This window comes from Acanthaster planci, linkage group LG05, assembly GCF_054643075.1.
Source record: "Acanthaster planci isolate LZ-2023a linkage group LG05, COTS_SCS, whole genome shotgun sequence".
NCBI classification, from domain to species: domain Eukaryota; kingdom Metazoa; phylum Echinodermata; class Asteroidea; order Valvatida; family Acanthasteridae; genus Acanthaster; species Acanthaster planci.
The window spans coordinates 14,102,659-14,127,326 of NC_141781.1; the positions used below are offsets into that span (position 1 = coordinate 14,102,659).

The 24,668-nt window shown below is 40.8% G+C and overlaps 1 protein-coding gene across 14 annotated transcripts in view; it reads right to left on the bottom strand.

Annotated features, from left to right (window-relative positions):
* LOC110977314 (protein unc-13 homolog B-like) overlaps positions 1 to 24,668 on the bottom strand; it is a 134,590-nt gene that overhangs the window by 15,060 nt on the left and 94,862 nt on the right. For 11 of the 14 annotated variants that reach the window (XM_087137461.1, XM_087137462.1, XM_087137464.1 and 8 more), the window contains 17 exons: positions 23,860 to 23,934; positions 22,964 to 23,183; positions 21,243 to 21,263; positions 17,752 to 17,961; positions 10,481 to 10,601; positions 8,527 to 8,817; positions 7,854 to 7,981; positions 7,357 to 7,475; positions 6,652 to 6,812; positions 6,010 to 6,160; positions 5,702 to 5,770; positions 5,346 to 5,435; positions 4,391 to 4,659; positions 3,692 to 3,780; positions 3,194 to 3,320; positions 1,828 to 2,068; positions 806 to 883 (listed from right to left, as the gene is read on the bottom strand). In XM_087137461.1, coding sequence (XP_086993587.1) covers positions 806 to 883; positions 1,828 to 2,068; positions 3,194 to 3,320; positions 3,692 to 3,780; positions 4,391 to 4,659; positions 5,346 to 5,435; positions 5,702 to 5,770; positions 6,010 to 6,160; positions 6,652 to 6,812; positions 7,357 to 7,475; positions 7,854 to 7,981; positions 8,527 to 8,817; positions 10,481 to 10,601; positions 17,752 to 17,961; positions 21,243 to 21,263; positions 22,964 to 23,183; positions 23,860 to 23,934 — 2,460 coding nt within the window. The remainder of the gene's footprint in view (positions 1 to 805; positions 884 to 1,827; positions 2,069 to 3,193; positions 3,321 to 3,691; positions 3,781 to 4,390; positions 4,660 to 5,345; positions 5,436 to 5,701; positions 5,771 to 6,009; positions 6,161 to 6,651; positions 6,813 to 7,356; positions 7,476 to 7,853; positions 7,982 to 8,526; positions 8,818 to 10,480; positions 10,602 to 17,751; positions 17,962 to 21,242; positions 21,264 to 22,963; positions 23,184 to 23,859; positions 23,935 to 24,668) is intronic. The other 3 variants (XM_022231306.2, XM_087137466.1, XM_022231305.2) reach the window with 2 other exon arrangements.

Consider the following 24,668-nt stretch of genomic DNA (forward strand, 5'->3'; position numbering starts at 1 on the left):
AGGGGACAACCACTGAAGCATTTGTATACCTTTAGGAGGGACTAAGGGCTCTGCAACCCTGAGAAATGATACTGACTCATCTGGCGAGTCCGCTCCCGTGACCACATTTATAAAAAAATTCATACCACGGCATATTAACCAATCAAGAGCAATATAAACATTATATGGACTGATCACTGTGCACTAGCTCCTCATGAACAGTGTGACAAAACATAACTAAAGAAAGGGGCATAGTCAGAGAGTAGGGGGAAACAACCAGAGCGAGAGAAGACATCTAGCTCAGAAATTAATAGTCTAGAACAAATTCATCAGCTTTGGCCCACACTTACTTTCCCAACTTTGCTTTCTGTAAAATACACAGAAAGAAAAAGCAATGCAGAGGGGAGGGGAGAATTTCTTTTAGAAACAGGAATATCCAGCAAAGCTCATTTTTGGAAACTAATGCCAAAAACATCATGGCAATGTTGGGAAGGACTATGTGGTATGCTATCTTCAGATCTACAAAGTTCTTGACAGATTAAACAAAACAAAACATGATCAGGTGGCTCAGCTGCATCAGCAGTTCATTCCAAGAGGTCACAGGCTCCAATCCTATTTCAGTAAAACCTCCTTTGCTCCAATAACTTGACGTACGGGCTTTTTCTGGAACTGAACAGCAATGCTCAGGTTCAAGTGTACAAATTGGATAATCACACACATTAATTAACCCTAACAGTCCCAAATCCTTCAATTTCAATACGATTTTACATACACTCTAGGGGGGTAGGGTTAAATCACTCCGGGTTTAAAAAGTGGGACAACTTACTATCTTGTCAGCACAGCAGTACTTGGCAAACTTCTCATGGACCACGTCAGCGTAGGCGAGCAGTACTTTGTTCACCGTCTGAAAGGTTATCAAAAAATAACCCCTAAAACCACATCAGTTGAGAAAAACAATATTCTTTTTGATGACAACGTTCAAAAACTGCTCATAGAGGTTAACATCATTTGTACAGGAGCAATCTGATGCAAGAAACTGTGGCCAAGTACATTTGGATGAACTTGTCTGGTGGACAATAACTGCAAACGTCTGGCTAGTTGCCTTCCTGGATATTGATAGCTTCTTGTATCACAAACGGGGTATCAGCAAAGTGTGGAGATTTCAGATTCAAATTCCTCTATTTGACTAGAGCTCGGATTACGTGGGGCTGGGGAACAAACGGGGGGGGGGAGTCGCTGTCTCTGAATGATCAGGGCCTTTTTTACCATGTGTTATGCCAACATCCAACCGTGCATCACACCTCAAATGGACCAAACTGCTGCTGATGCCCAAAAAAACCCTCCCCCTTCCAAATACTCCAGGGTCAAAGGATTCACAGGTATATCCCCTTTAGATATCCCCTTGTGGAGGCATGTGGCCTAGTGGTTAGGGTTTGTAGCTTCTGATCATAGGGTCGGGGGTTCGAATCCAGCTGGTGGCAGCATGTTATGATCCTGGGCAAGTCACTTTACTCCTACGTGCCCCTCTCCACCCAGGAGTAAATGGGTACCTGTGAGAGCAGACACGGCTATGTTTAGCCGTTTGCGCTGAAATGGCAGCACTGGGCTAGAATACTCCCCAAGGAGCTGAGATGGTTTTAGGAATGTTCACATGACGTATGAGCCCAATGTGCAGGGATAAGAATGGCACTTTGAAACGTTGTGGAAAGCGCATTACAAATGTTGTAATTATTATTACTAGTATTTTAGATACAAATTTAACTATCCCCCCCTTCTGAAAAAGTTGATTCTGGATCTTCCCTGTTTTGCAATATTGCAGGTTGGAGGGGGACAGCAAGTCACCCATACCTGGGAGAAGCGTGTCATGTAGCGATTGACAATCTCCAGGTTGGGGCACTCCAGCTTCTTGATGATGTTGAAGCGCTGGTTAAGCTGGGTGAAGACATCCACCACCGAGCAGGAGAAGCGGGCGTGCTCCGAGCTCTTCTGGAAGCCTTCCTTCTCGTCCCGGTCCAAGGCGCCGTGCAGGAACTCCATGGACAGTTCCTCGTTCTCGGTCAGCCACTGCATGACAAATGGCTCAAACCACCTACAGGACAAAAAAACAACAGTGAAAACGGGTTCAAGAATGTGTACCTAACATGTGTCAAAGGAAGAACCTGCAGAATGCCAAATCACAGGGATTATGATACTTGCTTTCCTCAGCCAATGGAATTAGCACCCTAATAACCCAACCCTAATCCTTGACATAACCTCCATCTCAACCCCCACAGTAAACCGATCAAAACCAAAACCCTAATCCTTGACATAACCTCCATCTCAACCCCCACTGTAAACCCATCAAAACCAAACCCTAATCCATCACATAACCTCCATCTCAACCCCCATTGTAAACCCATCAAAATCAAAACCCTAATCCTTGACATAACCTCCATCTCAACCCCCACAGTAAACCCATCAAAATCAAAACCCTACTCCTTGACATAACATCCATCTCAACCCCCACTGTAAACCCATCAAAATCAAAACCCCAGTCCTTGACATAACCTGCATCTCAACCCCACTGTAAACCCATCAAAACCAAAACCCTAATCCTTGACATAACCTCCATCTCAACCTCCACTGTAAACCTATCAAAACCAAAAGCCTAATCCTTGACATAACATCCATCTCAACCCCCACTGTAAACCGATCAAATCCAAAAGCCTAATCCTGAAACCTCTACTCTAACCCTGATTTTGTGGGATTTCCCTGCAACATCTATCCGAGGTTTTCTTCGTGTTTTTAAAACCGAGCACATCTTAATCATCTTCTCTTCGCTGGTTTCTTCAGGCTTGGCAACCAAAATCACTTTCAAGGGATCTATATGCTATCAAAACATCAAATAAGCATAACATTCAGGCTTAAGCTTAATTATTACGGTATGACCTTCTACATGTATGTAACTGCTTTGGGACACAAAAAATGGACAAGACTTCAGTTCTGTTAATATGCCAAGGAAGTGTCTCCATTTTTCGTTTCTATCTACAGGATGTTTGTATTAACCTAAACAAGACAATTAAAATATACACACTACTATGGATTGAAACACGAAGCAAAACAACAAGTTAGTACTCAGCTCAATACAATGTGCCAATGCAAACTTTGACCACTGAAGCTGGGCTCAAGACACTCGCCTCCTTAAAAAAAAAACCAGAGCAAAAGGTCTACTCACGCCGGATAGGCTGGTACCGAGTCCTTGTATGGTGGCACTGTCTCTATGTACTTATTGTACATCCACTTGACCTTGAAGTGAAGGTTCATGTATTCAGCACTGGTACATAACCTCTGCTGCTCGTGCTCTGTGATTGGTGGAAAAGAGCGAACTGGTTAAAATCCAGCACGCACCAGGGTACCTTTTTGTCCTTGTGGTGGCAAGATTGTCCAAAAAGTTCATTTTCAAGTCAAGGAATGAGGCGTACTTGTATTCACATTCAAATACCCCTTCATTAAAAGCCAAGAAATGGTTCATTCATAATTTGGAACTATTTATAGTTTTTTCTCAGCATAAACATTGTAGAGACTAGTTCCTTAAGCAGCATTACTTTAACAGCTGTGATGAATATGATTCAAAGACTTTTTCACAACCAACGGAAACCTTTCTACCCATGATGCCTTGTGAGTTATCAGCAAATATGACAAACCTAGTGTTAAAAAAAAAGATGCCTCTCACCTTCCAAGGCGTATTTCAGATCCTGGTGGGCAAACAGACTCCACATGGTGGATGCGCTGAGCTGCCCTACATTTAGCTCGTTGGGAAACCTGGACAAATGCAAACAGACAAAGAGACTTACACCGATGGCAGAAACACTGCAAGTTTCAACAGATACACACGCTCATTCAGTGACAGTATCACTTCACTTTGATGCATGTGAAACTAGATGCAGGCCATCACGTGCCTTCGTCACTTCAGTCAAGCGAGTCAGAAGCACAGTGCTCCAAATAATAGCCAGAGGATGTTTATGGACTCTGCACAGGAGCTGCTGAAGAGTACCCTGTGTTTCACTCATGAGTGTGTAAGCATAACGTGAGTGGACTGCACCTGACCAGTTTTCGTCTCAATGCACAAACCTGTTGCGCACTGCAGCAACAGCACTCAAATGTTGTTTTTAACAGTGAGGTGGTCACCTGGCTCATTTTGATAAAGTCGGTAAGCTCAGAACATTATTTGTTCTGCAAAGCAGGTTACCAACAAAAGTTCTGTGCAGAGTTTATTACAAGGTGTTGGTTTTCTACTCATTTCTGCTTAGCACTAAAAATTTGCTGAGCAAAATTGTCAGCAATAGCATTTCTATAATATTGGTCCAGCTGTTCAGAGAGTCCACATTAAACATGACTGAGTCAACCTGAACGTTCACCACACATAACTCACTGATTTAGAACCGAGGTGTAAGTGGTCTTGTCCTCTTCAATGACCGAGACAATCAGGGAGATGAGCTTGGTCCAGAAGTCCAGGCTCTTGGCGCTGGGGCCGTTGGCTGCGTCTGCCTCACTAGGCCGGTCTGAGGGGTCTGGCTGGAACTCCCGCTGGTACAGGTCAAAGCAGTTCTCATAGATGTACTCATAGGTGGACTTGAGGCAGGCGATGACGCAGTCCTTGACAACGGTTGCCGCGCGGGGTGGACTGGCCAATTCCTGAACCTGCAAAGGCACACAAATTTGTACCACTTTGGCCTGACATAGTCTATAGACGTTGTGGATTGGACCTGTCAACCCCAACCCCTAGGCATTCTTGCTACAAAGTTTCCTAAATCTGTTAATATCCTCCACTGTACAGGAAATAGCACAATGGCACATTCTTCATACTAACTTCCAAGGATAGAGCTTTCAAGAAAGTAGAATTTAAAAAAAAAACTTGCTATTATGCTGTTTTTTTAAATGCACTGCCTTATCTGTATTAAATTTCCTGAAGGCAGTACACTCAAGATTCAGGTGATTTCTTTTTGTCACACTATCGCTTTTTCAAATGTCCAAGACTATGTTGCGGCAAGATATTTCCTGAATAGCCTGGCGTGAGGGCGAGACGCAGACTCAACCTCCATGGACTACTTTGAGCCTCTGTGTGTGTACAAACTCTGTGGGAAGCAAGTGTGTGAATGGGTTTTGATGACACATGGCATCACGGACAGAAATCTTAGAACATACTCAGACCTCCTCTGACTTTGACACTGGGAATCCCTACAAGTTCAGGCATCATCTGGCACAAGCCAATTCATAAAGCTTTCTGAAATAATGATTCGGAGTGAGGATTAATGGTTTTGTCCAAAGTTGTTTCACTTGATTGAAAATTGCTTCAACCAGTTTTTATCAAGAAGTGAGCAACAAACCTTCATTCTGAAGAACGTGATGCTGGTAAGAAGGTCTACCATGGACTTTAGGTCAGCTAGTTTCTCAGGGCTGTTGGCTGGGAAGTTATTCTACAAAAGATTCAAGAAATTAGGCCAAACAATCATACTATATCATATGGTAAGATTATATGGTATGATTACTAACTATATAATAACATTCTGATGCCCAAAATACCAAAAAAAAAAACACTCTTACAGATTTAAAACAACATTAACAAACCTGACCAAATAGATCAAGGATCAAAACAAATCAGAGCATAATTAAACTAATAACTGAGAGAAAGAAATTTGCTTTGATGCTTTTGGAAAACCAAGGTGGGCCTGTGTTTACTCACTCTGTAAGCTGAGAGATCGATGCGCAGTGAGTTATGTAGTTGGTCAAGCAGCTTCACAAACTTGTCTTTCTGTAAGGAAAAAAAGACTATGAATTGGTTTTTCCAATTATCACATCACAATCCGGAATGAACAAATTGATCCATATTGACGACAGTAAAAAAAACCCACTCACTTCAAACATGTCACCGTTCACATTGTCAAGACAGAGAAAGAAATGCACCCAATGATGACAAAATCTGCTGAAAAGAATTTGTGTGACAGAGGCCTCCTTAGTGCTTGAAGGAATAACTGCACTTGGGATACTCACGCCGAAGTTGGAGGCGGCAAAGCGGTCACTTGCGGATACGGCAGTCGAGGCTGTAGTGTGTGCATAGAAAGCATTAATGTTGGCCAGGAGTGTGCTCATGACGGCCGGCACTCCTGAACACATGTACTTGGAGGAAAGACAGGAGAAATGCCTGGACAAAACGTGAGGAGGAAAAAGGCAAGGTGAAAGCACTGAAAAAATCACATTTTCAGATGAAGATAGCTCAAAAAGACACTCACAATTTTCAATTATTAAGAATTTTGTTTACAGTCTGTTTTCCATTAAAAACATTTCCCTTCAGTGGAAATGAAAATGTCATGTCACTGTGTAGCTGACATCAGATACCTCAGAGATCAGATTTATGTATACCAAAATATGTATTTCTGACTCTTAAGTACTCAGGATAATTGTTCCTGGAGCTTTTGTTATAAATAGTTTCAAATTTGTATGTTTACATTGCAGTTACTTGCCACAAGATCAGAAATGGTTAAAGAATAATTTCAGGGAAAAAAATCTACTGTTCTAAAATGTTGCCTGTCCAAGTGTGGCTGAAGTCCAATCTTAAACAAGTTGGACAGTGCTCCAGCATGGAACAATCTGTTCGAAAAGCTAATGGCAACATGGGTCCAGTCCGTAACTCACGTCATTGCTTGATAGATGGACTCGATGCCGTATCTCATGGCAAACTCATCCACAATCTCCTGTGGTGTCTCTTCGAAGTACACCTTCCAGGCGTCGTCTCCCCGGGCGGCTGGCAGCTTGACCTGGCCCCCTTCCCGCTCGCTCAGATAGTGGAACAGATTCTACAGGGATAGGGGGTGGGTGAAGAATGAAGCTTCATTTAGCAGTGTAGTCAACAGACTGGGGAAATACATGTACTTCCCTTTCACCTTTGCGAACCTTGAAGTGTGCTGCTTGCTTTCCACCTGTGACCCCAGTTCATTTTCTCTAAAATACTCCCAATGACAGACAGTAGAATGGTTTGGGAATTTCTGCAAATTATTTTTGGTTTCCCACAAATACTATCTAGAGTTCCTATCCAATCAGCATTTCTTCCCCATCTTATTTACTCTACATTTTTTTAGGGCAAGGCTAAAAGGTCAGAGTGCTGGTCAAACATTCTCTTATATTACCAGAAGAATTGTTTGGTCTTCATATTTTGGTGGCAGGGCTCTAAATCTCTCAATGGTAAGTCTAGCAATGTTTTTTCAATCTCTCAGCTTAAAACAGGAGCATACAGATCAGCAATGAAGCACTTATTTTAACCCTTGTTGATAATTACAGGCTACCACACTCATAATGTAATTACTACAAAGTAATTAATTTCAGCTTATTACGGTCACTAACCTCATGTAAGCATGTATACTGTACATGGTACGGGGCCACAGATTTCTCCTCCCCTTTGATCTCTACACTAATGTGTAATCGGATGGCCCCTGACACTGCAGATTTGTCTGTTCTCTTCTCTGTATATAAAGGTTACAAGTTACAGTGAAAATTAAGCTAAAAAAAAAAACAATTGTTTCAATCTTAAGCAAACTACTTTTCCCAATTGTTATTGTTAAAGTATGGTAGAACATTTTACTTTGATGGATTCTAGAACCAAGTAAGTAGGCAAACATTTGGGAAGGACATGAGGTTTGGGCTTTGTAGACATGTAATTTGACATGATCTTTGAATGCGCATGACAATTCCTATAACAAGGAGGCGGCAAAATATAATGAAATTGTTATGTAAACAATGTGCCCTCTCTCCTTAATACACCAAACTCATATGATACCCAAAAAGGTTGTCCAAATTTATGGTAACTGTCACTCTGGGCAAGAATCGATGAATAACTTTACCTAGGTTATACCAGACGTCCATTTCGCCACTGAGGGTGCGGACCTCAATGATGGTCTGGCCCAAGAAGTCATCTGACTCCCTGGTCAGCTTCTGCATCAGCTTGGACTTCAGATCATCGTCTTCATCCCTGGCCACAGACAAGTGAAGGAGTTCATCAATTCAACCATGGGGGTAAATCGGCTGTGGTTATCTTTGATCAATATATAAATGCAGGACTGCTGGGTAGAGCAATTGTACATGAATTCTGGGGGTTGTAGGTCCTGGTCCCACTAAAATCAAGTTTGCTTTGTTCAACAACTAAAGGCAGATTAGGTAAGAATAATGACAATTTTGATACTGGGTTTCGCTTTTCACCTGACACATGAACCATTTTTGATAAGAATCTTTTAAAGAATTGTACTGCTGTCCAGGAGTTCATGAGATACATTCCAATGCCTGGAACTTCTCTTGGATTTCCTGATAGTGCAGCATCCAAGTTCAAGAAAAAAAGGGCAGAACTCTCCTCAATATGTAAGATGTCAAGCAGCAAATGTGCAGAGTAGCCACTCTATATGCTCAAAATGGATTGTATGAAAAGCTGCATACACTAACTGCAAAACTTTAGTTTCCCTTGTTTAATAACATTTTTTTTTAAAAAGGACATAAAATGTGAAGTTGCGCGGCTCAGCTTACCAGACACGGACTTTGATCCGGTCAGAGGAGTTGTGGCACTCAAAGAAGAACTTCTCATTCCACTCCGGGTTGAGGTTCTGCTGGACAGTCCGTGTCCTCTTCTTGACTTTGCCCACCTGCACCGTGACATATGGGTCACTGGTACCTGTCTTGTCCTTGGCAATCAGGCCCTGGGCGCTGACCACAGTGATGGCCAGCTTAGCTGACCACTTGGACGTGCCGTCCAGCACACTCTGCTTGACCGCCTTCATGTGGCCAGCGTGCTGCTGCTTAGGAATGTTGAACACTTCCCTATGACAAACGGGTGCAGAATTCATTGTTGGGGTGGCATCGGGAAAATGGTGGAACAGACACAAAGACCTTCTGCCTGACCTCACTTGGTATTCTTTGTGAATCCTCCAAAAATTTTCTGATTGATGTTGAAGAATATACGGGGGACTAAGTTATTGAAAAAAGACAAACGGCAAAGTTTGCATATGCCTACATGTATGCACAAACCCTTCGTCGTGTGCAACTTGAAGGCAAGACACCACACCACACAATACACCGTCCATGCCAATAACATGAGTTGAAAGCCACTATAACAGTCCCTCTGTGTACTACCATGTTCCAGGCAATGCATCAATAGGAAGCATCAATGTTTTTCAACAACATACAGTCAAATTCATCTTAATATCAAACACAGTGATAATTCACTGCAAAGAGCTCAGTATGCTCTTTCTGATGTAAACTGAAGTGAATGAGTACCCACATATTAAATGCTGATACTCATCCCTTGTTTGTTCCATACTCACTCTCTGCTCTCAAACTAACAAGGAGAAACAGGTCATCAAGTGAGTTTTTTGCAATCATTGAGCCATTAAAGTTCTAAGTTTATACTTTGACCTCTAATTTTTCTTCCTGCCACTGCTTTCATAGCCTCATTGTAACCGTGACCATGTCAAGCTTCCTGAGTGACCTCTTTTACTGCATATCCTTGTACTATATCCACATATATCTCAAACTATCATGCAATTAGGGAGCCTCTGAAAACACTGAATGCTTGGAATATTTCAGAAAAACAAGGTGCACGTTCAATGGAGACTTGGGGACCCCTGTGGAGAGCAGATCATTTGCTGAGGTCATGGACTTGGTGCATGAAAGACAGAGACAATGTTGCTGCTGATAGGGCTTTAGTCAAGTCCATTGCAAGGCCATCACAGCCTATCCAGTCTGAAGTCAAATCATGAACAACTCAAATGAATTGTGACAAAAGCATTCCTTCGCCACTGTGACTCGTCTTGTGAATGGACTTGTGACTAGTCTTTGTGACTAAGCTCATGGAAGGACTTGTGACTGATCTTGTGACTGGTTTGTGAATGGTCTTGTGACTGGACTTGTGACTGGTCTTGTGAATGGACTTGTGACTCGTGAATGGACTTGTGATTGGTCTTGTGAATGGATTTGTGATTGGTCTTGTGAATGGATTTGTGAATGGTCTTGTGACTGGTTTGGTCACGGTGACTGGTCTTGTAACTAGACTTGCGAGAGGACTTGTCAGGAACTCGACTATAGCCATAGCAATGACGTTATGTGATGGCTGACACACATTTCCTCCCCCCATTTGAAATTTTGAAAGGTTCTCAACATATGGTCAAGACACAGTTCTGCTTTCAGTGTCCTACTGAAACAACTCATGCATCCGGGGTGCTCCCCTCCAAAATTTCACCCTACATGTAGATGTGCCACTACTGACATGCACATCTTACATGTGGGTCACAGGATGTGGACAGCTAATTTTTATTAGAATGTGTGATATCTCAAAGGATTTTTTTGGTTGTTGAGTAAGTCTAACTAGTGAACAGCAGTTACAGCATTTGTTTCGATGGCAATCTCTCTGTCACCACTGAGCACAGAGTGATATTGCTTAATCACAGATCTTGGCACACCGTATTTTGTTTCTAGTGTGACTCACTGGATAAGATCAAAGATCTCAGGCTTGTTGCGTTCACGGATCTTCATCCTGTCTCGCATGGCCATGATGATGTTCTGCGTCTTGTCCTCAGCTCCATGCTTGGAGCTCTTCTCGGCCGCCCCTGGGGTGTAGAGGTGAAGGGAGACGGACAACAGTGGATTAACGAGCTGCCTTAAGAGACTGCTGTTAAATCTCGTGACAACGATGATAATGCCAATGATGGTGATGATGACGCCATACTGCAAGTCATTATGTTACTCATGCCAACTGTATGTTAAGTATTTCATAGGCAATCTCATGGTGAACAAAACGATGGAAGTGAAGTGACCATGCTGAATACGGGTTTTGACGTTTTGATTTTTTAACTTTCACTTGCAAGAAACCTGCATCTTATGGACCTTTGGTAAATTTCTATATCATGAGAGCAGGGAAGACCGACCATTCACACTGCTCAGCAGAGAAAAACTGTTGGCAAGAAATTTACGAGTAAACATTTGTAGTAAATTTGATCGGTATGCTGAGAACAGCGGCAAGGTTGTGTTTTATGTCCATGAGTGAAATTGTCTGACAGGCCTACCGGTACCGGCATACATGCATTTGACCCACGAACACATGCCCAAGGTATCTTTCATGATAATGAGTAATGGGGATGAACGGATACGTGGAAATGGCTAAAGTGTAACATGGGGGAATTTTCGATGGGGTTGACAATCCCCCCTTCCATCCGTTGTCCCCACCCACGGCCTATTCAGTGTGATTCATTCCAACTTGCCAATGTATCATGCTGATGATTACAACCCTCGATTCTTCACCTAGCACCAGTTTCCGGTGTCTCGTAGAATGGAGCAGTGCCAAGTCGATGAGTTGGCAAAGCCAGAGGGTCTAGTTTCATGTCTCTACTTGACACTGATGTTTGCAGCAGCAGAAAAGCTTGCCAAACAAGTTTTTGGAAGTTGGAGCTGTCATTGGAAAGTTATGCAAATTGGGCTTCTGAAGAATATACATGTCCTAGTTTGCTTGGTTGTACATTTTTGGGGGGTGACTGGGCCAGGAACTTCAAATTTTCCTTCAGCTCACCACTGACAGGATGATGGATGTAAGCAGTAAAATGTAACATGATAATCCAAGTTAACAGTAGGGCATGAAATTAGACATCAAGTGTCTGGAATGCATCCATGTAGTGCAAACAAAGAAATATCTATAAAGTTACACGTAAGCCAAGAAATGTCACCAATAAAACATAAGAATATAAGTGAAACAGAAGATGCAAAATACAGGCATGCATGACAAAAAATTACTATTCATTACAGGAGATTTAATCGGTGATGTAGGCATCATTGGAACTCATAAACACATCAAGGGAAGGTCTTCCTACCTGCATCGTCCCACAAGGAAAATCTATAAGTTGGAACTGGGAACAGTTCCCAGTAGGGAACAGCCCAGGAATGCCAAACATTCCCAAAAAGGAACCGTTTGCCAATGGAAACATATGCTAAAACCCAGAGCAGCTAGGTCTTGCAATACACCAATAGTTTCCTCAACTAAAGGGGTATCCTAAATAGAAAACAATTCAAGTTTTGAAAATACTCCATACATACAAATCTGAAATCATATACGCTTACATGTACATATCTCAATTAAAACACTCCCTCTCTAGCATTTATACAAATGCATGGATTTGTGAAGAGCATTGACAGCTCAAATCACTGGAGGAAATTTAAATTTGTGTATGCTCTTTTCCCACAAAATGAGCGAATGATAGTATTTACACTGTATGTGCTCAGATCCATAAAGAAGATAAAATTATGGGATTTTCCAGGAATGGGTACTCAATAACTACCTAGAAATTCCAACAAAATGGTTCTGGCAACTTGTAACTGCTAAAAGTTGAAGTACATGTACATCAGTGAGAAGAATAAAAGCACATTTACAACTCAATACGGAATTCAAATATCAAAAGGACACAGATATATACAACAGCGTATTCTACTGTCAAGCTCACTAAATGAACTACAAATATAGGTTAAGATTTAGAGAAGGTCATGCTAGTCAATGCTTTGACCAGAACTACTGTACTGAGGGAAACAACACAACTGACCTATGACACAATGACATCACACTTTGTTTGCAGGTTCACTTTCCTCTGGCAGCGAGGTGGAACATGATCGATCAAGCCCCCCCCATAGGCACATGTAAACACAGCTCGACCTCATTTTGTCTGTTCTGAAGGGATTTTTCAAAACGTGACAGCTGAGGCTTGGTGGTGCCTTCTACATTTGGAAAGAATGCATTTATCCTGCCTTAAGTGTCTGCACTTTATCAAATTTTGATGAGTCAATCAAGACTCTAAAACCTTCTGGATTTTATTACAAAATTGAGTAACTATGGTAAAAGTTCTATGCTGGACCACCTCAATGTTCAAGTGTTAACAACATAAACACATTTAAAAAGGGGCACCTATGAATTTCTGTGGGCTAGCAGTTATGAAAAGGGAATTCAAAGCCCAACATTACAGTTTCACAAAATTGGGATTAACCTTTATAAAATAATTAAGCCGCTCGAAAATCGTGAATGGTCCGATATCGCACTCTTTTTGAAAATTCATTTCATTGAAATTTAAACAAAACAAAAAAAGTCACGGTAAGGTGTCTGAATGGTACTGTACGACGGTAGTATATTTTCTCTCATAAGATTTCACAAGCCATTCTTTGCTGCGAGTATAAAAAAAATCAAACAGAAAAGAGCTGCATGCAGGAAATTTGGAGCTGTCGGCCATTTTAGACTTCAAAGTACTGGTATGAAGCGACTCCATGTCTGGAAGACCTACAGGTACCAGATGGGGAAAATGGGAACTTACTTACACCATGGAGAGGGGAAGGGCGCCCCCTATCTACAGCCTTAGGCTTGACCATGCCATGGGCTGGACTGGACTGGTATCAAGTTGGCAGGGGAGGGGTTAACCCTTCGCGATTTGTTGAAGCATGAAGTGTGCCATCAAAAATGGACAGCAAAATCCTCACAATGTTGGCAGAACTTGTTCTGGATATACTCCCTGGTCCCTCTGAGATGCTCACTGGCTTTGACACTAAAAGACAGAGTGGGATTTTTTTTTTGATCTCCAGAATGTCTTTCCAATACAGGGATCATAACCCTGTAGGATCTGTACACAAATTTGTCTCAAACCAGGGCTGCCAGTAAAATGACCTTTCAGCTTTCACCTTTGACATGGTCAATTTTTTTAAATCCTCAGGTGCATCTGTTTAAGTACAATTTAGAATACATATTTAAATGCACTATTACTCAGTTCTTACCATAAAAATGTACTTATGTAGATATAAAAAATTCATTTAGGGCATTAGTCTCAGGATGCTAATCAAATATGCCAATTGGTTGACCTTTGAACTTAAGTTCCTCTAATTTACATCTATTTAATTCCTAGGAATATAATAGAGTCACAAGAAGCATTCTGGATGCTAGCAAGAAATAATTTGATCTGATAATCTTTTCAAAAAAGATGTTTGGATACCTGTGCAGAAAATGTGGAATTGTGAAGAAATCTATCAGCATTTAAGTTTCACTATGTAAAGGGATATAGGATATGCAAAAGCCTAATGACTTTAATGACTATATTATGGCTGACTGATAATTAGATGACTTTATTACCAAACCAGGGGTAATCTACATATATGTCAAAAGCAATAAATTAGCAATTTTTTTAACTAGTGTTTTTTTTTTTTGCAAGTTTACAAAGCAACAAATTAGCAATTTTTTAAACTAATTTTAATTTTTTTTTCAAGTTTACAAAGCAACAATTTGGCAATTTTTTTAATGTATTGTTTACTTTTTTGGCAACCTCAGCTAATAAAAATTTGAAACCATCAATTTGGCCACTGTGAAAATCAGTTCATTCTCAAAATAAAATTCAAGCAACAAATAAATGAGAGATGCCATATATTATGTCTTATTCTTTGTAAAGTGTTCACCAATCAGACATTTCCTGCCCAAAACTATAACATAAAAGACAAAGCTGGTCTGACTTCATCTCAACTTCAGCTTCATCTACAATGCTAACATTTTCAAATGTTTTGCTGTCAGAACCAAACAAAGGAAATACTCAACACATCGGCCCTGCATTAGATTATGTGATGTTTCCGTGTCAGGGGAAAAAAGGGAGGGGGGGTGCTGTGCGAGAGCCGGGAGGTTTCATATTTTAAAAGACAAAAAATATCATGAAACCGAAGCCTGGAATTGAAGCCAGGAATAGGGTCATGGTTTGGAAACCCTTTGTATCCTCTGAGTTCTAACCTTGCCAAAAGGACAGGGCCCACACTGTGGAAATGATCAGGTTACCCAGGATACGAAAACATATAAATTGGCAAATTTCAATTCTTTTGGTAGTTTTCCGAGGATAATTAAAATTGGTTCCTTTGCATTTTCTTCCTGTAAAGTAATACGTCTGACATTTTCAATGTTACTTCTCACATCAATTACAGCCAGGCAATTGTTCACGTTCCAGTTAATTAAAGAAAAGGGCATTATTCCAATGTTTGGTGCAACCTGATCAGTTTGCATCAGCACATCTTCTGCAGTCGGATATCCGTGGTGCAACATTTCTTATTGAATAAAAGCAAACTTTTTAAAGGGATTTGACCATGCCTTTGGCATATTATTTGCATGACACATTTGAAGAGTCTGTGGGGCTGGGGTTGAATCACAAGCTGCCACACATAAGATTCGAACCTGACACTCCTGCTTCCTGGTCAAGGCATCTCTATCGATGATTTACCTACCTGTGTGTAACTTACCTACAATCAATTATCCTATGATAGTTTAATAACGATACATAGCTATGGTTGCAATGGTTACTATGATTAATAACCCAAAATTGAATTTAACTCATGTAGATTTCAAAAATTTTTACAATCTTGTCCAAAAGGACAAAAACCCAATCCTAAGGTTACCTCCAAACACTTGTAATACTTACCCCACCTATTACTGTTTCCCATTAGAGAATTCACCATCACACTTGCTGGTATTTTCTGCCTCAAATTTCATTCACAAGTTTCTTTTCTTTTTAATATGTAATTTGTATATTATAGGCTTTGGCTCAAAGCAATACATTAAAACTTATTCAAGACTCTGCAAAACATATAAAGTCTAATATCTTCACATGATTATTGGTATCCTTGTTCAATTCCAAGAAAATCCAATCCCATGTTTAATTGATGCCAATGTTAAAACTGGTGACCTCATGTACTTGTGACCATGCTCTTCCCCAGCAACCGCAACTGAGCATGCTTATCAGTTACATGGGCTATGAGATGGGTGGAAGATCCTTAACTACATGTACCAATTACCCAGTATGCATAGCAACACACTACTCCTTAGCAACCAGCCCTGGTTAATGCTGACAAGCAGCAGCACAGACTGATAAAATTGATACATCTTGCAGATTATATCAGATCAAACAAAGATTATCTGACGTAGGGCTGAGGCTAAGACTGGATTCCCCCTTTCTCAACCATTTTACATTGATACCAATCCCCAAACAAATGTAAAAACAAAGGCAGTATTGAAATAGGAAGAGATTGAACTCAGTATAAAACAAGAACAATGTAAAGACTTGTTGGATTTTTGCCAGTGAAGAAGTGCACCAAAACTGTGGAGTTTGACTCAGGTGAGAGTACTGAAATTTCAGATGGTGGGAATGAGAAGATTGGGAGCTACATGTATATCCCCCACAGTAGCTAGTGATATGTATCATTCGAGTCTACAAATACAGGGCTATCTGTTATTGTTTTTTCCCCTTTATTCCCTCCATTTTACACAAAACCCTGCATAATCCTGTTAATCCTGACATTGCTGACAAATTTGGCAGAGTTATCTCATGGTCAGACTACATGTGGTGGCCTTTGCCATCAGTACAATACAAGATGTGTTGCCTACCCCCCAATCCCTTCATAATTGTCAGGATTACACACCAGGGCAAAATGTTCTGGGGCCTTCATGTAACTCTTTCTCAGTCACCGATATGTGAAAATCTTCACTGTTTTGTGGCCAAGCTTCAAGGACTGTAACCATTTTTTATGACAAAGTTTTACAGTTGCCATCAAGGGAACAAATAGGCCTATCGTGCAATGCATGTAATTATGCAGGTACACGTCTGTCTAGGAAGGCCAATTAAAAATCCTGAATATGCAAAATATGACCAAGAACAATTGTCTCTTCAATCTTTGTGCCATCAAAGTCGGAATGCAAGTTACTAGTTGACGAATTTTCGGTTTGGAAATGTCATTTGGACATTAGTTTAGCAATGCAAATGGGGACAATATCACCCAGTAAATCAAGCCGCTCTTTATTTTTTTTTTGACTTTTCAAAGCTGGTCATGCGACACATCTGGGGAGGGGGGTCTTTTCCAGACATCTGGCACGGAGTTCGACAAGAGAGAGATGTGACGGTGACCTTTCATCCCAGAAGAGTGAAAACGTGCTTCACTACACACACACGTACATGTACTTACATTACTCTAGGCAACTAGTAGTGTAGCCAAGATCAGGCAGGATATGAGGGTTTTTAATTAGAATCAGAACCCTCCTCCCTCTTTGGTTCTCTTCTTTGGGCAAACCTGCTTACAGTGAAAAGGGGAGTTTTGGTGGGAAAACTGCAAGTGCGGAAATGGGAAAATTGCCATGGTGGCAACTGTTTCTTTACTTTTGATGGGGGCGAGCAGTGTACATCGGGTATAACAAATTACAAGTGTCCATGGAGAGACATATGTTGAATCCGCAGTTCTGTTCTTTTTGTCTCTCTCGGTTTTTAAATAGCAGCCAATGTGCGAAACAAGGTGGAAAAACTACATTTTTCTCAATTTTGTCACTGAGTTTGGAGAAGACCTGTGGCTTTTCACAAATGATCTGACCGGATCCAAATCAAATAGTTTCACTGCCTGTCAGTTTCAGGTTTGGTTCTAAACACTTGGTGGAAATGTGACACACAGGTTAGCATCATTGCCTAAACACTACTATTATGATCTGGCTACACCACTAGGCCACTCTAAGCTAAAATAAAGTGGGAGAAAATTGTCAATAGCGGTAATCCTCCACCAATGTGCTGCTGATGGTGAACAGTGACTGCAGACTACCAGTGATGACTGAGATTGCTTGAGCAACCCGGTGATGGAAACTGAATCCTTCCAAATCTCCAACGAAAACCAACAAAATTAACCCTTGGTTGGGGGGAGGGTGAAAAAGAACTAATCCCCTGTCGTTACCCTCCTGTGGTTGGTCGGCCACAATTCGCTCCAGCGAAGACGTGTTGATCTCTACAAAGTCTTCCTCCTCAAAGCTATCTTCCTCGCGGACTTGGTCAGCCTCTGAAACGGTGTCCGTGTTGTCGGAATTGCAGAGATTCCAACCGAACAGCATGGCTGGTATGGCACGTAAGCGTATCATAAAATTGTGCACTATACCCGTGGCCTCTCCTTGAGTTTGGGTTTTTTTAAGCAGAGGGTTGAAGTTGAAAGAGTTTTATTTTCTTAGTAAACTTTAAATCACTCAAAGACCTATCACTCCAAAAAGGTGACCCAATGATTCCAATGATAACAATATGACAACTTTAAGCAACAGAGTTTTAGGCACAATGTGACTTTTTAAAGGTACTAAAATGAAAGAAGCTGATAAAAAAAATTAAGGAAACTGAAATAATGGAATGAAACTATTTCCCGTTCACCAAACAGAAATTACACGTAGGAATTAAAAGAAAAAAACGAGTACAAAAACATGATCATACGCATGTACTTACAAATTTAAGTAATTCCACTGGGGGGGTGAGAGGGGAGCTTTGGTTACACCTCACAAATATTTATAAGTTGATAAGCCTATATCATATGCAAGATTAAGGAAAGTCCAATGTTTCCAGGTTATTTGGCTGCAGTTGGCAATAAAACACTACTTGAGCTAATGGAAGCCACAGCTTCAGCCACTGCAGGCAATTCCGACAAGCACATGTGTTATCAGTAGCCACAGCCAGATGATTTGGACACACTAATATAGGGAACAACCTCTCTGATAGTGCTTCTAGTTGGATTAGCCGTATGGTAAAACCTTTTTTGGTGGATTGGTTCCCAGACAACCAGCCTTGCTGACACTGCAATCAAGTAATTGGTACACTCACTATTTCACACCTTCCGGAGGACTAACAGTTTGACAGGAAAATGCAACAAAGGTTCAATATTTCTGAGGTGTTACAAAAAAGCTGTATGATTTTTTAAAGGAAAGCAGATGAAATTAGCTGGAAGAGGTCTAATCAGCCAACATGTTAAGACAAGGGCCTAATTTCATGGCACTGCAAACTGCAGAACTCCGTGCTTACGAACTCCATTCTGCGCTAATCACACTAGCGGAAAAATTTGGCGCCAACCTCTTAAGCTAAGAATCCTCAGTTACTGGATGTGTGCATATGCACAAGCCAAAATTCCTTGCTAACCTGTGAAACACATTCGCTGTGAGCACAGAATTTTCTGCTATGGTAAGCGCCAATTTTTCGCTTGCGGTAAGCAGCGCCATGAAATTGGGGCCCAGGATTTGTGCCAGTTTACCCTAAAACAATACTTCAGAAAAATGATGGTGAACTTTGGTACACCTAAGACATTTTTCCTCCCATTTCTAATAATGCCTACTTATGTAATGGGGTGAACCAACTAAATACGTGTAAAAGCAACATGTTTACAATGATATATGTCTTGACTAGGTTATTCTATTTCGTGTTGATGCAAAAGATGCCCATGCAACCGTTTCACGGTAACAGCTTGCCCCCATACAGAGGCATTGTTTTCTCCCACAAATTCAAAACGCATCTTTGAAGCCTGAGTAAATGAGCGGCACATTGAAGATAAACGAGGCTTGCTTAACAGTACAAATAGGAATGCACTCCTCAATGCTGTAAAGCAATGCACTCATGACGAACAAATCAAGAACAATTACAGAAAACATCTGAAAATATGTCAGAAGATCTAGAAATTTCATGATAGAAGGTACTGGCCAATGCATTGATAACTGACACTAAACCAAAGAACTGAGGCCTTGTATATAATATTGACTTCTACTCTAAGAACTGCTCAATGGACAGAACACTCCATATAACAATGATGAATGAAATCACATGCATAGTCAAGTACAGACGTATAACTGCAGCAGACCCACAACGAAAATTATTGGAGCATGTGCAGAAACTTAATGTGACTGTGTTTACAGAAAAGTAATGTCTATATGCATCAAAGATCATGTCAAAAACAATGTCAATCCAATGCAACAAAGATTTTTAAATGTATGTCAGAGAACAAATGGATCAAGGGGAAAAAATGGAAAAGAATTTGAAAAGCTGGCACGAGACATTCAGAGTTGACTTGAAGCACCAAGACAGAAGATGGCATCCCAACGAGAAAACAAACAGACACAACAAACAGCCCTTTATAATGGGTCTACTTATGCTTTTCTTGGCCAAAAGAAAGCTGCTCAGTCAAGTGCTCACATTTACAAGCTTGACTGAACGCATGACTAACAGGCCATAAATGCAACTTAGAAAATGTCAAAATAGACCCCTCTTTTAAACAAATACACAATAGCAACAAAGAAACACATAAATGGAAAATACTGGAATTGAAAAATAGAATTGAATAATTTAAAGTAATTTTGTACAAGGAGATTCATGTAAACATTTTAAAAAACATTTCTAGGAGAGAGGAATCTCCATTGATTTAAGGGTAGAGTCAATTGACTGTGCATTACTAGCTAAACAGTATTTCAAGAAGCATTGTGAGTTATGCTGTTTTATGAGAGTTGTAAACAGCTTTGAGCAGTGTGTCAGCTTAAAGGGGAGACACAGCTCGAAATGCACTCTTTTTTCTGAAAGATAGCACATATTTTTTTCAGTGAATGGACAGATCTGATATAATGGAATAGATGCATTGTTCACAGCTTGTGGGAGAGATAAACCATAGTATTCTAAACTGCTCTTCTGAATTCATAAATTTCAGTCTCATAAAAGGCAAGACAGCCAAAAAAGAAAAGCAACAACAGAGACAAGAACAAACAACAAAGTGGACATCAAGGGAAACATCGCTGCATGAACATATGAAGTGATGACAGAAATAAAGTCGAAACACAAAGTCTGGCAAGCAAATTATGTGAATGTGTCTGTACACAAAGTGAACAAACCATACACAGTTGTACAAACAAGCAATGATAAAAGGCAGCGAGTGCAGATCATGTGACCCTTGACAGCAATTACAGCCCCCTCTACTGTCTGGAATCTGAATGCAGTAGGCTAACATTTCACGTTGTTCATCAAATTGGAGTGTTTGTTACAAGTTAGCAAATTAACAAATCTTGATATTGTCACAAAAAACAGAACAATTTACGACCAATGAACAAAGCGTCAGTTTAAGCAAAAAGAGGTAAGCCCAAAGCAAATAATCCCCCCTTTATCAAAAGGAGGACATAATTTTGGTTTTGGTGTGCTGAACTTCTCATTCTATAGCAGTTTCGTACAAAATTTTGCTACCATTTCAAACAAAGGAAAAAGACCTCGAGACCATCTACAAATTTCCCTTTTTAATAAATAGTTGTTGAAACCTGATTGCGACCTTTCTGAATGACATCAATGGAGGGCGCTGCAATTGCTATTGAGGGCTGCACAGTCTGTTTTTTGCTGTTGTTGCTGCTGTTGCTGCAGAAAGCAGACTAAAATGAATCAATAACTTACTGCTGTTCTTAGTCATGAAGACTGCAAAGGAGGAAAAAACAACAACCAAATGTGGCCATCATTCACTCGGCATTCAGCAAATACAATCTATTCATCAACCTCCAAGGATCAATCCTTCCCATCTCCATGTTTCCATTCTTGTGTTAATCTACCCCAAAGCCCTGCTGTAGTCCAGACCTTGCATTAACTCATCTCCCACACTGTACATAGGCATGGTGGAAGGGGGGGTCTGAGATCTCCAGATCCCTGGTTTCATCCACAGCCACAGTTTCTGGCTTCAGTTCCATGAATTTCAGTCTGACAAAAAGGCACCCTCTGGTGTTTTTTAAGCTGCAGTTTCTTTCCCATGTTAAAAAAAAGTGACAGTGGAGTATATGCCAATAAGGAACTGGTACAGTGTGGGATTGTATTGTAGGCTGGAACACACAGAGAGCTACATTCCACAGGCATGTCTCCAGTTAATAACATGCAGCTAGAGACTAGAGGTAGAGCTGAAATGCAATAATGCTGAAATAATGATGGTCAACTTAATGACAGTGCCATGTAAGAACCTGTATGCATACATGTAAAAATGAGCATTCAAGGGTGCTCAATGGAGCAAATGGAGGTGTACATTATGGTTCTTCCCGTCTCCTGATCATCCTCATTCTCCTGTGTTGGCGAATTTGCCTCGTTTTGCCAGTCAGTCATTCCTCACAAATATGCCTTCCTCAGAAGTAACTTTTGCTCATTATGACTGAAATGACCCCACTGATTCGTCTTGATAGAGGCAGCTTGATTTCAACACGGTACCACACTCCATTTCATACAAGTAAAATTAGACTTGTCAGAGTTTTCACAAGTACACACTTGGAGGTTTGAAGTTTTGGGCCACACCAGTCTCAATTTAAAATTTTAGCTTTTCAGTTACAATGAAGGGCCTAACAACTACCTTTCAAAAAAACCCTTTCCCATGGAAACAAGGACAAAATGCTGCCATGAAGTCATTAGAATTTCTGATGTCTGAAAGTTTACCAATTTGTCACAAGTTGTTCAACCACTTTAATTCTGCCGGGCAAAATAACCTGTTTTTCAAATGCAGCATGTACGCATGGGTAGGCTCTGTCACTGTGTCCAGGGAAAGGTCTCAGCACTCAAGTAATGTGTATTTTCCCCTGAATGTTTACAAGTAAGTTATCGTAAGGAAAATAAAGTACTTTTACAGCAATAAACAGAAGTCCAGAGTCTGGAGGTGTTTAGTTAGTATTACACAGATATCTACCAGTAGCTGTATGATACAGTCAGCTACGCATACATGTTAGAGTCCATCAAAAGCCAGACCAAAAGTCAAGGGATCAAGGAAATGGAAATGAAAAGATGTCTGTGTCACATTTGAATTGGACAGTTCATTACTTTACCAGCACTTTGGGCAGAACTTGAGATGGACTCCACGCTACTCATGAGTTTGGAGTTATTTTTAGAAACCGTGGTCAAAACGAGTAGAGCAAATCCAACTTGGACTGAGCCAGTCTGAAAATTCAACCCCAAGGACGAGGAAACTCAATGCAAAATGTACTGTGCAGTTTTAAGCCCTAAAGAATAACACCTTTGGGTTGATATGTGGGGACTTTAAAGCGTCCTCACAACCAACCTTTCCTGTCCCTCACAGTAATCGTAAAAACACGAGAGTGGCCCCGACGGTTACAGAATGGATCCGTGTACATATGTTTGCCGGTACTTACGCTGCAGGCAGTCGGCATTCAGCAGGTCTTTGCACTTCTCGTGACATTTGACCCCACATTCGGCACAGCGCACCCCTTGCCGGGCAATGCCCCACAGCAGGCCCTCGCATTCATAGCAGTAAGTGGGCGTGGTGGCAGTCCACACCTCAAAGTTGTGGGGTGTGGTGCTGGAGATTGGGTAGATGAGTGCTTGCAAGCACTTCTTGTAGACATGGCTTTTCTGAAGGGTAGCAGACAGGTTAGAAACAAAACAGTTTAAATTTTCTCAATACACACCATAGAATGGCAACACTTCACTATACAGTGTGATGGACCCAACAGTTGGTTGCCAAAGAAGACCCTTTTTTCAGTGCATTATGGGATAAGGCCAAAATCCTCAAGCAACATGTCATCATATTGCTCATAGACGTTCATATGTCTGCAGATGTCATTTTGCTGTATGTGAGCAAGGTTGAGTTTATTCAAAAGATTCCACATGACATTCTGAGTGTGCGGCACAACGTTCCAACAAGGAGCTCAAAATTTAGTATTTGTAGTCACACAGGTGTGGTATGTGCCTAAATAAAATGGATGCATAATAAACGAGCACTTGCTTTTGAAACATAAAAATACACACAGTTTTTGCCATGGCTTTTTTCACAAGATAACCTGACAATCAGTTATGGACCGGTAGTCCAGGGAAACCCAATGCCAATGAATTTGAGGAACAGAGCTCTACTGTCAACAACAGACAACTCCAAATATCCCTCATTATACATGAATTCATGGTATTTTTTACAAATTTGATCTGCAAATGACAACAAAGTTTCTATGTAACACAATTGCCCTTTTTTGGGTTTGGCATTTCAGAGTTTTCTGAAAGTCTTAGACCCTGACTGCACTTCAATTAAACTTACCAATTCTTCATCATTCAGAGACTGTCTGGTGACCAAGGTGGAGGGGCCAGACTGTCGTTTTATAGCAGCCAACGACTGGAGATGTGGCGGAGGAATAAAAGGGTTGAGAGAAGTCCAAATTAACAATTTCCATAATCTTCAGCTATTAAAGACACACGAAAAGGAGACAGCTTTCCTGGCACTTCAGCACCGAGTCTAAGGCAATTCCCTAGTGGGTACCGCTTAAATCCCATCCAATTATCTCTAGCTTCAAGGCAGATACCTCATCTCTTTGGCCAGTGCCATTAAAGGTGAATGAAGCCAGCCAAATACATGTTATGTATCACTGTGCATCTTTCCATTTTAGTTGTTTTTTTGAAATCCTGTCTGAATATGTTCACCATTATCAAAACACTGAAAAAAAAAAGTTTCAGTGCAGGGTTTCACAAGATGCCATGCTGAGGAAATCTATAGGCCGATCGAGCAATAGTTTGAGTCAATCACACTGTTAGCTACTACGGCATATTTTTCAGATAACATGTAAAATAACCACCTTCAATTTGTCCTTCTTTTTCTCACATTTCTGAATTGACAAAGCATTGTGTCTTTTTCTTTTCTTGTTTTTTCTTTTTAGGTTTTTCTTCTTGCCTCCTCCAAAAAGCCCAGTTGCAAAAACATTTTAAAACTGAGACAAACTTAAAAACTCTTCCTGAAAGGGAAATGTTCCCGTGATTTGAGATTATTTTTTTGCCAACTCCAGTGAAAAAGGACTGCCTTGTCATGGCTTTGTGAGATGAAATTCTGCCAACTACTGAAGCACCAACAAATCC